We start from the raw sequence: 15,937 nt of genomic DNA, 5'->3' as shown, positions 1-15,937 counted from the left end.
CAATCACTATGATTCAGGCCTCTCGTAGGCTGGCGACCAATCGCATTTATGATTCCACCTGGAAAAATTTTTGCCATTGGTGCGGAAGGCAGCAACTGGATGTTTACCAATTGATTATTCCTCAGATCGTAGACTACCTTCTCGACGGTCTTGACAGAGACCTGGCCCCTGCGACTATTCGTAGGCAGGTGGCAGCCCTATCAACATTGCTCACTTGCACGAATTCAGTCCCTCTAGCTTACCATCCTAGGATACACGCCTTCATCAAAGGCGCTTGCAACACTAGGCCTCCCATAGTGCAAAGGTACCCTTCTTGGGAGCTGCCTCGTGTGCTTTGGGCACTCACGAAACCGCCCTTTGAGCCCATTACTACTATACCGTTACGGGCCTTATCTCACAAGGTCGCATTCCTGGCCGCCATCATGTCAGCCAGACATATTTCCGAGCTGGCTGCTCTCTCAATCAGGAACAATCTTTGTATCTTCCACCGGGACCGGGTGGTCCTTTGGTTGGATCCTACCTTCGTGCCCAAGGTCAACTCACTCTTCCATAGGGCACAGGAAGTCATTTTGCCTAATTTTTGTCCCAATTCTTCCATCACTTGGAGCGGCAGTAGCACACACTGGATGTCTGCAGGGCTCTGCAGCATTACATCAAACGCACGGCACCTTTTCGCTGCTCTGAGGCCTTCTTTATTTCCTTCCTCCCAGCTTCCCTGGGGCAGAAGGTGTCCGCTTCCACCATTGGCAGGTGGATCAGGGCTTGTATCGCGGAGGCGTACCAGTCTTCTTCCCTGCCAACTCCAAGTCATATCACAGCCCACTCCACTCGCAGCGCTGCGACCTCTGCAGCATGGGCCACTGAGGGGTCCATCAAGGAGATTTGCAGGGCTGTGACATGGTCCTCGTCCTCTCCATTTGTACGCCATTATAGAATTGACCTCTTCACTTCAGCGGATGCCTCCTTTGGTCGGAGGGTCCTCCAGCAGGTGGTCTCCGGGGATGTAGAGCCAGCCTTATCTGTTTCCCACCCACTGGGACAGTGAGGCTTTTGTATGTCCCATTGGTGGATTCTCCATCTCCTGTACTGGAGAAGGGGCGTTGTCTTACCTGAACGCCTTTTCTCAGTACGGAGATGGAGAATCCACGCCCACCCCTTAGGTCAGTTAGGCCGGAGTTAGGGGTCTGAGAGCCAACACCTAGTTCTACCATTAGCCATTTTTGCCCTCAAGACTGGATCTCTTAGCAACAGGGGGCGTGTCAAGTTTGGCTAACTTGGTCTCAAGAGCAGGCAGACAGAGAAAACCCATTGGTGGATTCTCCATCTCCGTACTGAGAAAAGGCGTTCAGGTAAGACAACGCCCCTTTTCATATGTACAGGTACTCCTTGACTTATGATCTGTCATTTAACAACTGTTTGAAGTTCCAGTGGATCTTCTTAGTCACATGATTGCACTTTGGGCACGCAGCTGCAGAGGCCTCTCCTGAAGGCTTCTGCTGGCAAAACGGAGGCTGGGGAGGGATGCACACATCAATCCAGGGCTCCATTCTCGTCTGCAGAGGTCTTTCCTGAAGGCATTTGCCAGCAAAATTGAGTCCAGGGGCTATGTGCATGAGTGGTGGCAAGCAGTTGCAGAAGAAGTGGGCCGGCAGCAGCCATGGGGGCTCCTGCTGAATGGGCTTGTTGATGCTGTTGCCGTGAGGTGAAACAGTGGAAAAAATGAAAATAAGACCTAATGCCTTTTTGGGAAAAAATATAAGACCAGGTCTTATTATTCGGGAAACATGGTAGCATCCTACGCTCACATGACTGTGTTTTATAACAGTTTTCTGGTAAATATACATCCATAGAAAACCATCAGCTCACTTAACAATTGTGGATTTGCTTAATGACTGCCACCGAAAAGTTTTTAAAATGGAGTTGGTCATTGAGTGACTTGCTTTATGACCAACATAAGTTATGACCATGATGGGCAGGCTCCATTGCAGTTGTAACTCAAGGACTACCTGTATCTTACATTTATGTAAAAGTATCTAATGAAATTATACATACACACACAGAGATGTTTGCATCTATGTGTGTGTCTGTATGCATGTTTTTAGAAAGAAATCTGGCTTGTGTTTTACAATTTTAAAGTTTATACTGCATGATAATGAAAGACTGTGTAGCATTTCCTGTTCTTTTTTAATTACCAATTTTTCTAAATGTTATGGAAAAAGACATGATGTAATGATGAGTTTTATATAATATTGCTAAAAAGCTGGGAAATGTTCAGAAATGTTTTCCAGTCTTATACAGGGACAATGGTGCTATTATCAAAGGTTGATAGGAACACTACGTCTTCTACTGCTGACATATAGATAACATAGTCTCCCTTCTGTATTTGCTGTTTTCCATTAAGCCATCTTTGTTTTCAATAGTCAATATTGAAAAGTCTTATGGAACTACTTACTTCTACAGAATGACAGATAAATTCTGCAGAGTACTTTATTTCGTTAAATACTAACTTGCCTTAGTAACAAACTTCTCTTTCAGAGAGTCGAAGAAAGAACAAAAGATTCAGCTGATACTCTCTTCTGATTACTAGATTGCCCTTTCAGTTTCAGAATATAGGCCACCAACACTTTTCTTGCATCATTGTCATCATTACCTCCCCTGCCCCTCTTTCAAATGCATCTTTCAATGGTGTTTTCCTGCTTCATGTTTAAATGTACAATTTTCTGGCTTGTGGGATTCAATGATTGCAGTCTAGTTTTCTTGATATACTTTAATATCTTCTAGGCAAACGGTTCACTTATATGGACAATTATGTGCAGTAACAGGAAATTACTTATTATTTATAATTTAGAGTATGGCATACAATGTCAGGGAAATCTACACTTGCTAGATACACAATGCAATCCTAACAGCCCAGCTACCTCATTCTATTTAGCACTTATTTATTTTATTTATTTATTTCTAAAATTTATATGCCGCCCAATCCCAAGGGACTCAGGGCGGCGTACAAAATTAAAACAATAATATGACAATAAAACAATAAAATAAATACATTCATACAGCGTATCCGATCATATCCCGCCCCCCCCCTGGGGACATCAGCCCCAGGCCTGCCGGAACAGGAGAGTTTTAATGGCTTTCTTAAAGGCCGGCAGGGTGGGAGTAGTTTGAACTGCGGGGGAAGTTGATTCCACCAGGTCGGAGCCATCACAGAAAAGGCCCTTCCCCGAGGGCCCGCCAGCCGACATTGTCTGGCCGACGGGACCTGAAGGAGGCCCAATCTGTGGGACCTCACCAGTCTCTTCAAATTAGTAAGTATTGGTCATCCAGGTATTGGTCATTAGACTCCAAAATTTCATGACTTTTAATGTTTATATATTTTTTCTTATCAAACGGGACATAGTTTTGTTCAAATAATGCAACTAGCTCCTTTTCTAGACAGTCATGGAAACTGCAAGTGATAACAATTTTACAATTTATTAATTAGAAAAAGAATCAGTTATTATTATGATTATTCTTCACAATATACAAAGTAATTAATAGCAGATGCATCCTTTTGTGGCAAAATTTACATTTATTTATTGAGGTCTTTTTTTTATAAAACCTTTCACAAAAACTATTATAAAGTATAAAACAAAAGCCATTGTAGTATGGGTTCAGCTCTTAAGCAATCTTGGGCTCAACTGGGGTCATAAGTCAAGGATTACATGTAGCTGGATTGCTACAAATTGGTAAACCTTTCTCCTTCATTCTAGTTTCCTAGGCTGACAGTCCAGTTCCAGATAAAGGGAGGGATTGAAAAATGTACTCAGACCTGCAAGATTCTGTTACTATAACATTATAATAAATGTAGTATTAGAATTCATAATTTTGGTTTTCTAGACTGGTCTACTTTGAAGGATTGACATGTTGGGATAGACAGAACTGGGTCAGTGTATTTGCTTCACTAAATACATTTTTTTTTCTTGAAGTAATCAAGAGAAATACTACCAATTTTAAGAAGAGACCAGCTATTGAGTAGAATAGCAGAAGTTACTGGAGAAGCTGTCTTCAAAAACAGTTTCTGCTTTTAGTTTGGCATCATCTTTCAGAATTTCTAACCAGATCTCTGGAAGGTCATAGAAACTACAATTCCACTACAACAAATTGGATCAAATGCAGCTTTTCCAGTTACTATTCCTTTGCTGAAATAAAATGGGAAAAGTACTTATAAGTAAGAATCTGCTTCCTATATTATTTTAATCTTAAAGAAAGCACAGGTTGCAATTGCTCAATGTGGGTTTTATAGAACTTAAAAAGCAAAATAAAATAATTACTCCAGTCATGTACTAATAACATAAAAAACATTACAGAATACCAGTTCCATTAATACAAAATGAATGTTATGTACTACTATTTCATGCAAAAAGAAATAGTACTGTAGAAAATTTATTTTTAACAGGTATAATAGAGTAAAATATAGCAAACATAATTAGTTTTATAGAAATGAGAGAAATTGCTGTAGTGACCTCAGTATTGTGACAAATTTGTATGAAGGTTTTATCACATTTATCTATATATTTCTCTATCTCTCTTTACCTGTATTGTAACTACATAAGTCATAACACTTATTTCTCAATTCCATTCTGACTCTGTACATTCAATTCAAACATTTTGTATTGCGAGAGAACCAAGATCCTATGCTAATTGGATAAATCAGATTTAACAATGCAGTCAGATAAACAGTTGTGTTAGCTGCTACCATAGCAACGTCATCATGTTCATGTCTTCTTCCCTCCCTCCCTCCTTTCTCCGTCCTTCCTCCCTCCCTCCCCATCCACCCCCCTCCTCCTATCCAGCAAGTGACATATTTGCTGATAGTCTGTATGTTGGCAAGGGTTTAATGGCACAGCTCTTTGCTCTGAAGAAGGATTCAAAATAATGAATGAGGATGCAGCTCAGAAGAGTGATGGTGGGGAGAAGTATAATGGAAGTAACCAGAGGAAGAAAAGACCCAAGAAGGTAACGTAGATGGGAAAAGCAAGATGTGTGATGGGAGAGTCAGGCAGTAGGAGTGGTCTGAAGTCTTAAGAACGAAGGTGTAGGGTCTAGCAGCCTTTCAGCCTTTGTATTTTCATATCATTAGTGCATTTCATGCTGTGTAAATCCTGGTTATGTTTTTGGTTGATGGTCCTATGTGATATTTTGCATAAAGAAAGCAGTAATAGCAGTGTAATCATTAAAGGCATTATGGCGGGTAGAAGTCTCTGGTGTGTAAAGGCTGTAGTAGCGATTTGTTGTCATTGCTGATAAATAGCTAATTTGCTGATAAAGAACACAGATTTTTGAGTGTTATTAAATGTTAGACAGTACAAACATTAATCCCAATTTGCAGTGAACAAAAGTGTCTTTTAAAAAACACATTGCTGCCTGTTTCTTCAATTACCATTGTTATGCCTTGCAGTGTCAGTTTTGTAGTATCATGCTCTGTGTTTTTAAGAAGATAATACTGTTGTGATGGAGAATACTGTGAATGAATATTTAGGCATGGCACCTTGCCTTTTCTGGATCTGACAGCAGGTATTTTCTTATCTTTTGAGATTTAGTTCAGATATGTTTAATCAGACAGGTAAAACTACAGAAAGCTAAATAATTATTCCCTTTTTTAAAATGTAACTAAATGCTGGTGATAGTAGGCTACTACAATACATGGCCACACCCAGCTTTCAGCCAGTATCTCTATGGGAAAGAGTGCATTTATTAAAAGATTTTTAATATTTGGTGAGACTGATTTCTAGATATTTCTGAGTATGGTTGTATCCCTGGTGTTACTAAATTAATTTCATACACCATCTATCCTTATATTGAGTTATTTTAAAACCTATTTCATTTACATGATTACATGTATTGGTGTGTAAAGATAGATTGCAAAAATGAAAATTAACTTCAGAATAAATATCAGGTTGCATGCTGCCTGTCACCTTTTCATATCTTCCTACAAGAGTAGCTATAATGAAACTCCATAGTTATATCTTAATGAAGATGCTATATTTTGTTAGAGACTATATAACCCACAGGGGGAAAATGCAGCAAATAATCACTGATAAATCTTGCAGTCATTTGTTTCATGTTTGTGTAGAATGCTATAACATAAGATTTCCAAAATATAAACCTCTGTAATAAATAGGAACTTGAGAGGAACTCAGTACATCAGGATATAAGAAAAACAAAGTTGTCAAAACCCTTGAAAATGGGAAGATTAATTTTTCCATGCTTATGTATCACCTTCCTAAATTTAAATAGACATTTAAATATAAATTATAGAAAGAATACCTTTTACTCCAACTGAAGAAAACAAAAGTAGCAAAAGATGTTGTGACCCCACCTTGCTGTATTGTGAAGATTATTGTAGTATAACATAGAATTACCAATTTTCACATCTAAGCAAATGTATTTATCTCACTTTATTACAAATTATAGGTTTACCCCTTTACAAAAACTAGGTTCCAATTTATTTTTAAGTACATTTAAAGTATATTAGTAGTGCCAACATTAAAGAAAATGTTTATTAATGATCCAAGTGGATATTAACTATATTAAATAGCTGTATTTTTTTCATTATCATTCCTGATAATTTTAGGCATACAACTCTGCCCTTCATATTTCAATATCAATCAGTTCAAAGGTGCTAACAAAGTGTATTCCTTAGCTGTATATGTAAATGTTTGCTTATATTTCAAAAGGTGCACACTATATTATTTGTATATCATGATAGATCACATACTCAACCAGATGTCCAGATTAGGCTTGGCATTTTTATTCACCCAGGAATCTCGGATAAGCAGATGTTGTTAAAGTTATTGTCACAGGATGTAAGCTGTTCCAGGTAAAGGTGCCTTTTGCAACTGATTGATGGTGATTTTGTCAATCATGATGGTGTTCAAGTGGTGCTCCAGATGTTTTGGGATTGTACCCAAGATAACTATTACTATTGGTGCTATCTTTGCTTTCCTTTCTACAATCACTTTACTTCTGCTTGCAAATCTTTGTATTTTGTAATTCTCCAATTCTTTTTTTTTCTTTCTGTTGTCTCCAAGTATTACACTATTCAGACTATTTTGTCATTTTTACCAATAATTTTTAAATCTTGAGTTTTATGTAGTGGGTGCTTGCATGTTTGAATTCTAAAGATCCAGACCACTTTAGTGTTTTCATTTTCTATTTATGAATTTTGTAGTCCCATCAGTTCTTGCTTACAGGCAAGTGGCATTTCTTGCAGATACTTCAGTGCCTCAATGTTACTTCTGTAACTTCTGCCATGCTGCTGTCTGCAGTCAATTTGTGTGATCTAAAGAAGCTGACTAGATCAGGGGTGTCAAACTGCCGGCCCGCGAGCCAGATGTGTCATGGCAAAACCGCCCCGGCCCCATTGCTGGCAATGGAAAAAAAGTTGTGATACGTCACGACACGTCACGTGACGTTGCAAATTTGACAACCCTGGACTAGATTCTTCAGCTCCTTTGCAGAGGCATCATTTGCTGTCCTCAATTTTGGCTTTGTATGCATTTATTCTTAAGGCCTGGTCTTATGCAGTCAGAATTGACTCCCCTGTTTCTTTTTTTCAATTTTCCTGCTCTTATTCATTGCCAGGTCTTGTTGTTATCTGCTTTGCCTGATTTTTTTTTTAATATTGGGCATGCAATACTTTGCTTTTTTTTTTTTTTTTTTTTATTGAAATTTTTCAAAAGTTTTACAAATAAGAATCCACCCCCCCCTCCCCAACCACCCCACCCCCCCCCCGACTTCCCAGAACTGAATATAGGATTATTTAACAAATATTTTAAAAATAACATTTGCAATTTATAAAATAATTAATAATAATAATAAAAATCACAGTAATAATATATATAATAATAATATACATAACATAAACTTTAAAATGAATAATATATACTAAAAAAGAAAAAAAAGAAATAAGAAAAGAAGAGAGAGAGAGAAAGAAGAAAGAAGAAAGTAGACGAAGAATAAAGCATATATATATATAAAAAAAAAAATATATGAATAATAATACGTAAAAAATGTATATATATAAAAAAGAAAAAGAAGAAAGAAAGAAAGAAAAAACAATCATTACAAATTATAAAAAGGCTAAATAATATTTTTCCATATCCAAATTATGTTGTATAAAATTTATCCATTTTTCCCATACCGCAAAAAATTTTTCTTGAGATTGCTCCTTTAAGAAAGCCGAAATCTTTGCCATTTCTGCCAAATACGAAACTTTATGAAACCATTCTTGTAAAGTAGGCAAAGATTCCTTCTTCCAATATTGTCCTATTAACAACCTAGCGGCTGTAATCAAATTTAACATCAATATAACCTCCTTAGCATCACAGTCAATAACAATACCTAGTAAAAATAATTGCGGAGTAAATTTTACCCTCTTTTAAAAATTCTTTGAATATTCCACCATATCTTAATCCAAAAAGCTTTTATATGCTTACACGTCCACCAAATATGGTAATAGGTAGCATCCAAATATCCACATCTCCAGCATTTCGGCTGTAGATTAGGGTACATAATGGACATTTTCTTTGGGTCAAGGTGCCATCTATAAAACATCTTATAAAAATTCTCTCTTAAATTTTGCGCTTGTGTGAATTTAACATTTCTTATCCAAATAAGTTCCCAAGTATCCATTGAAATCGTTTCACCAATATTCTGTGCCCATTTAATCATACAATCTTTAACTAGTTCAGGTTCTGAATCTAATTCCACTAAAACCCCATAAACTCTCTTAATATGGGTTGGCCTTTGATCTCTTACTTGTTTTAAAAAAATTTCATCTTCTCTAAGCCAGCCCGTTTTACAATCCATCTTCCATCTATCCACTATTTGTCTATATTGGAACCATGAATAAGTTAAATTTTCATGTGTTAATTCTTCCAAAGATTTTAACTGCCAGTCTTGGCCATCCCATCTTAGTAACTGTACGTAAGAGACCTTGTCCATATTTACCCCTTTCCTTATACCTTCTATGGCATGCCGAGGTATAGCCCATAATGGTATTTTGAAGTCACTTTTATAATACTTTCTCCACACTCTTAGCAAAGAGTTTCTTATAATATGAGACGCAATACTTTGCTTTGTCATGTCTCTTTACTATTGTTCCTTTGGTCTTTCTTGTAGGCCAATTTGGTCTCCTCAGTATTCAGTAAGCCTTCATGGTATACTAGTTCAGTGCATCTGAATTGCACTCTACACTGTTATTGTAATTATTGTAAAGTTTATTCCAATTGTATACGCAACACACATAAAAAATGTGGGGTTTCAATCATAGAATTATGGACACTATCTTGACTTTTTTGTCTGCCTTGAAGACACCCCAGTGACATTCCAAGAAAGGAGGGAGAAAGAAATATAAGCCAGTCACACTGTCTCAGCCCAACTCACCTCATAGGGTTGTTGTGACTTCTCCTGCTTTGTGCCCTCTCTAACCAAGCTGACATTTCAAAAGGCAGAATTTGTGATTTCAGGGTAACAATAGTGTTAACCAGTGCTTTTTTTCTTTTTTAAAAAAAGGTGCCAGAACTCACACACGTCATACAACCCGCCTTGCCTACCCTACAAGGTTCCATCCAAAAAAGATGCCCAAACTCTGTTATGGGCGTTCTATGAGAAAAAAAGCCCTGGTGTTAACTATTATCTCCCTCAGCCCTGTTTAATTGTGACCACACACCCTGAATTGTTTTGCACGAATGCCCTGGCAAATGGTTATAGATAGTAAGCTAGCAAGTGCATATTCACACACTTAAACAATAATATGAAAAAGTACAATCCAATATGCTGCAGGAGTACAGGTTTAGCAGGTATGGAGTAAACAAACTGGGGGTTCAAGAAGCAAACAGGATTCAGGAACATGAGGGCACAAAGCCAGGGTTTGCTGCAGTTGTTTATAATGGAAAAGCTGGTTTTATTTATTTATTTGTATCCCATCTTGGTTGCTGTGGACATTGGCAATTTAATTTTTTGAAATGTTGTGCAGAGCATCTCTTTAGAGCTAGCTGTGTGTTTTCAGGGGTGTTAAAATGATATATCTGATTTCCAGGCAGAGACTGTTGTACATTTATGGCCATGTTCAGATAAACAATTCTTCCTGGCTTTGGCTTCATTCTACATGTGAATGTGTGGAAGTACCAAGAGTTTCTTGTGGGATGAATGTACTGAATGGAATGTTTCAAGCTGGAAAAAGCAGTTCTGAGAATAACTTAGTCCCAGGCAACAACCACAGCCTCTTTTCACCCTCCATGTTTTGTAATGTATAATAATGGTTACTGTTACCACCACCACTGTCCACTGCCTTCCTCCAGTCAGGCACCATCAAGTTTTGATGTATGCCAATTGGTGTACTTTCAAAGTGACAATAAAGTTGTTATTATTATTGTAGGCAATAATTATTTTTAACTCTTTCCTGTTGCCTTTCAGTCCACTGAAAAGCTCACCAAGATGGTTTTCTGGGTTGGCAAACCCTGTTAGCAAGAACCTTTCCCTGTCTTTGTCCCAGATCTAGTGCCATTTGCAGTCTGTTAATAATAACTATCCTATACTTAACGTCATTTTGCATATCACCCAATCAAGTAATGGTAATATCTGCCTTAGATCCCTACCTCCAATTATAAATTGACTGTTCCACACATAATTTTTGAAGAAGTCCATTTAGAAAATTCTTGCCTGAATTCATAGTTTATGGTTAAAAAATAGGTCATTTGGGTTTGGATGTAAAAAACAGTTTATAAGAGATAACCTCAAATCAATCCAAATGTCCTAATGCAAGCACTAAGTGTAATATTTATAAGATTTACTGGATGGGGTTGTATGTAACACCTATTTTTAAAAAATCTTTGTTCTGTGAAATAGATTTCACTAGAATTGGACAGTTTTGTACATAATAGCTACATGTGATCATTTTGTTTTGTACATTTGAATATTAAAGTGTATCTTTCATATGCTATTAGATTGTTTTAAGTAATAAATTCATGTTATTTTAGTAGTTGTGTTTATGTGACTATAGCAACCTATAAGAACCTATGGCAACTTAACATTACAATAAAATAAGAATGTAATATTTGGGAAACCTTATAAGTACACTTATTGGAAATACAACAGCCTTTAGCATAGCTGTGATTCAAACTAATTGACTTTGAAACAATGAAGAAAGATGACTGATGAATTGGCAGTTCCATTAAGTTTTAAACAGTTTACCCCATTTGATGACACTGTGGTGACTGCCAGTGAGTGAGAATGTGAGCAAAGATTAGAAACACATTCTGTTCCTACTCCAAATGTCACTGCTTCATCAGAGGCATAATACTTCAGTTAGAGAACACAGATCTTCTATTCAGCATGAATAGAAGACATCAGGATATTTTATGGGAAATATAATGTCCATTTCTTCAATACAGGGATTGGTTGCACTTGGCACCGCTCTAGGAAATTTGAAAGCCGGACGATTTTGAAAAGGAAAGTTTCCCATGTAGAAAAGGTCAATAGATAATACTGTTGTCTATTTTTTGGTTACATAAGTTGGACAGGTTTCTTCTCCAGAAAGAAAGATATTTGAGATCATTGCAATGGCAGTCCTAAGTGTTTTCCCAGTGCTGAATTGAAGTATTTACTATCCACTCATTCTTGAGCCTGCACAAAACAATACTAACACAAAATGCACTGTTCTTAATTAATTAGTAATTGGAAAAATAGAATAAAATATTTTCCAAAGCCAAAATAAATTCAGCAGTTATACATCTGACTGCTTTTTCTATAGTTGCTGTTTTGCATTTTACAAATGTAGCCAGAGGTTTTATTTAGCCTACTTCTTTAGATAAATAGTAACTGTAAAAAATACTGCTTAGTTTTATAGAACTAGAATCCAGGGACTTTCCTGCATTTTGCATCTTTGTGTTGTGTCCTTTGTACCCCAAAACTGGTGCTGGAATGTTTTACAGTGTCACAGGATATGAGGTGCAGCTAATAAAGTGGAGTGTTATTAAAAATGCACTTTTATCTACTTATATTTTCTACATTCATATTATTGTAGGCTAATTATTGTGCCAAACAACATATACAAAGGTGAATCTGATTTGATTTTGTTAAGCTTAATCAAAAGCAAGCAGATTTCTTCTGGGAACTCCTGAGCCCATCAGGAGAATGATGAGAAAATTACCCAGTTTCAATAAAGCAACGAAAGGTTAACTGCCTGATTTAAATGTTCATCTAAATATATTTTGTGGCACAATTAAATATCAGAATTTTAAGGGCAGAATTCTTGTGTCTTGCATATGTTCTGAAGGTGAAGGCAATGAATTATTTATTGAGAATACCATTAAATCATGTTCTTCTGGGAAGGCTTAATTCTTCTCATTGATTTCTTGAGAAGAATAGGTTACTTCTTTTTTTAGCAACTGTAGCAATTGTGTGAAGTTTCTTTGATGCCACTATCTGTAATTTTTACTGTTTCTGAGTTCCTGAAATGTTTTGCTTGTATAATGAAGAAAGAAAGAAAGAAAGCTTAAAGTACAAAATGTGTTTATTTAACTGTTTTACATATGAAATGCCCAATAATACAAGTTATTGGGTGGATTAAAAAGTTACTAAAACATTTTAATGCCTCACTCCATCCCAACCTCAGAAACTCCCAATTAATGCAAACTTCATATTTGTTTCATCAGCTGCAAAGGAAGAAAAAGAGTTATAATTAGGACTAACAGCATAGGTGTCTTTTGCTAAATCACAATGATGCCAAATTTTTGAAAGATGTATCATGATGTAATAATGAAAGCTCCATTTTTTATATTTGTATTACAGTGTAGAAGTAAAATTGTGATCCATGTTTTGTTACTGCTCCCTTTGTCTCCCTTGTTCTTCTCCCCAAGAGTACCTACGCACTTTTCCATTTTCCAGAAATGTTGTAAAATATAATTTTACATACCAGTAGTAATATTTAATCTTGACAAATATGTATCAAGACTTATTAAGAATCAATAATACTTTTCATAGGTTCTACTGAATATATGAGTTCTAAGCTGGACAGAAGGTTAGGATCATATCTGTTGGCATAATCCATTTTTCTCTGTGAAAACTTCACAATCAATATAATCCAGGGAGGAGATGTGTTGAGCCTCAATGGTTCATAGAATTTGTGATTATCAGATTTGTGGTTATTTGGAGCCTCTTCCAGAAAGTATGTATATAGTGGCCCTCCATATTTCCTTCCTGGATATGAAGATGAGAAAAAGGAAAGATACAAAGATACATGAGTCTTAACTAATGTCCATACCTCTTATCCTTCCATCCTGTACTAGCCTCTCTGTAAATAATTCTATTAACAATGTAGTAATTAAATTATTGTAAAGCTTTTCATTGTAGCTTTACTCATGTAGAGTTATTTAAAATTTAAACATTTAAAAACAAATTAAAATTTTGCACTATTTATATCACATCATATGTTTCAGTCCCTCAATCCTAAATAATCAAGAATTAAATGCCTCTCAGGTATTAGAAAAGAACATTAAAATGTGAATATATGAAATTTAAATCCAAATAAAATTGCATTTAGCTTTAAATCTTTACTAATCAAAGATCTATAAATCTCCACATATTCTGATTTTGCTGTGAAATTCAAACCTAGGGAATCTGTGACATTAGGCAATACATTAAGTGGCTCAAGCTTTCAAAACAGGCTCATTTATCATAAGAGGCTCCCTCTTATAGATCAGACAAGAACTTTTTCTGAGTGCTGAATCACTGTTAAAAGAAGCATCCAGTTTATCATCACCAGTGACACTGTATAAGACACCTGTATTTTATTGAACATGCTATTAAAAATGATAGTGTTGTTTGTGTGCGAGAAATGAAAATGATTTAGATCGAACTCATTTATAATTGAACCTTACAATGCCATTACATATTATGTAGCATGGATCACAAATTTCTAGAACAGAATCTTATCAACATGCCTTTAAAACTGTACTAAAATCAACATCAGAGAGAAGAAGTTTTTGCTTTTGACAACTATGTTTTCAGGTTGGTCCAAATGTACTTTCTCACCTCTGCAACCTTTACAGTCCAGTTCCTGTCAGATATATTCCTCAAACAGCATTCAGATTTGACTTGGCCATGGAAAACAAACTAAGCCAGCTGACTGGTAGGGAAGATCAATAGTTTTCTGTTGTTAGAAACAAGAAACCATTGCTTTTGAAAAGAGTGACTGTGAGAAAGAGTTTCTCTTCTTTGTCAGTGATTCTGTAGAAAATCAGAAATGTTTTTTACAATAGGAAACCATCAATATACCAGAATGGCTCTGGGAGTATGGCATTAATCCTTATTCCCTTTTCCCCTTCCCACTACTTCTGTTTGGAAGAAGGATGGGGCAGTGGACTTATATCTTTTTTCTTGACTCCAAATACTGATCCAGGAACTGATGCGACTTTTTAGGATCATCTCTCGCAAACATGCAAACTCACACCTCTGCCAGCTAAAAAATTGGACTCTTGACTACAAAAGCTAATGCCATAAAATTTTGTTGCTTAACACAAGTGGCCTATTATGCCTTCAACTCTCCCCAGGATAGCATCCTTGTTTTGATTTATCAGGTTATTTTGGTCAGTAAAGCAGGAAATTCTTACATGTAGAAAGAAAGGACTAATAATGTTAACTATCTTTTCAGGAAAGCCAAATCAGTTGCCCAAGGCAATTATATCATTTTGTGTAGTGGCAGGGCTGGCCTGATCTTCATGATGCTACAACAGGTTTTTGTCACAAGAGGCCCTTCTTGATATTATTTGCAGGGGACTTTTCTCTGTTTCACATATGCCCTTAATTGGCAAGAACTCTTGGAACGTTTTTGTTAAGTTTCCATTAACGTACCCAAAACTGTTATCAATCAAGTCTTCCTACTGCAAGAGATGTGCTTCCTATGCAGACAAAGAACAGTGGGAAGTGGCAGTCTGGGTTCTGACAGTCCACCCTCTCTGAATTAATGAGCAGTATCTCAACTGACAATGGCACTGTGTTTACCTTTTCTTCCCGCTGTGATTAGAGTCCCTTCCTCCATTGTAACCCAGGCCTCATATGCTGCAACATTTTATCAACTATAGAGGTGTATTGTTTCCTGCATATTCAGCTGCACTCATTTTGTCCAAACACTTTTAATTTTGGAATTAAATATTATGTACACAATGCACATGGTGGAAAGTATTTGTTAGCCTTTGTATACTTTTAATGCCTTTGTTTTTTATGAGTGGAATTGCATTAGCAGTAATAAGCCTTGTCCTCTATATTATTAGTACATCCATTGTGGGGCCTGCTTCTGCATGAAGCTGGAATTAAATAATGTTGTTGATTATACCAATGAATGTTCCTGAAAGGCATAACAGCCCAGGAGTCCCTATTGCTTAGTACCTCTCAATCTATAAATGAAAGACTGATGCAGAGAGCTCCTTAGCAAGTATCTGCCCCAGGGACAACCCAGTCAGTAGGACTCAATGTCTCTTGCTGCTGGAAATGTTTCATCTCACTTGGCTGTAAAATACATAAGAGTGTTTAAAATACCTTTACGAATCACAGACAAAGCTGTTTGGTTCTACAATTTTTGTATAGACTGTCCCCTCATTTAGGATAATGATAATGTAATAATAAATTATTAAATGTATATGGTGCCTCACTCCCAGGCACACATTAGGTGGTTTTAAGCAAATGGATATATTTGTTACTATATATATTCACATATAAATGTAGTTGTAATTCTCTCCTTTAAGGAGCAACCACAAACGGATTAAGGGGATCCTCTGTATTTTCCCCCGCCTACCTCCCCCGCAAACAAAGCACGCTGATTTCTTCATAGCAGCACTTTTCTTTTTCTTGGATAAGTTACTAGTTGTCATATCACACAAGAGACCTGGAACAA

The 15,937-nt window shown here is 36.5% G+C and overlaps 1 protein-coding gene across 9 annotated transcripts in view; it reads left to right on the top strand.

Moving 5' to 3' along the window:
* The first annotated feature begins 4,817 nt into the window (after nt 1–4,817).
* Nucleotides 4,818–15,937, top strand: part of ANK2 (ankyrin 2) — a 199,522-nt gene continuing 188,402 nt past the window's right edge. For 4 of the 9 annotated variants that reach the window (XM_039338309.1, XM_039338305.1, XM_039338306.1 and 1 more), the window contains exon 1: nt 4,826–4,998. In XM_039338309.1, coding sequence (XP_039194243.1) covers nt 4,918–4,998 — 81 coding nt within the window. In that variant the 5' untranslated portion in view covers nt 4,826–4,917. Of the gene's footprint in view, nt 4,999–15,937 lie in introns of all 9 variants that reach the window. The other 5 variants (XM_039338297.1, XM_039338294.1, XM_039338291.1 and 2 more) reach the window with 2 other exon arrangements.

The sequence above is a fragment of the Crotalus tigris genome, unplaced genomic scaffold, assembly GCF_016545835.1.
Source record: "Crotalus tigris isolate CLP2741 ecotype Arizona unplaced genomic scaffold, ASM1654583v1 scf7180000017695.2238764, whole genome shotgun sequence".
In the NCBI taxonomy this organism is placed as follows: domain Eukaryota; kingdom Metazoa; phylum Chordata; class Lepidosauria; order Squamata; family Viperidae; genus Crotalus; species Crotalus tigris.
Note: the sequence above shows the minus strand (reverse complement) of the source record. Positions and strands in the feature narration are given on the sequence as shown.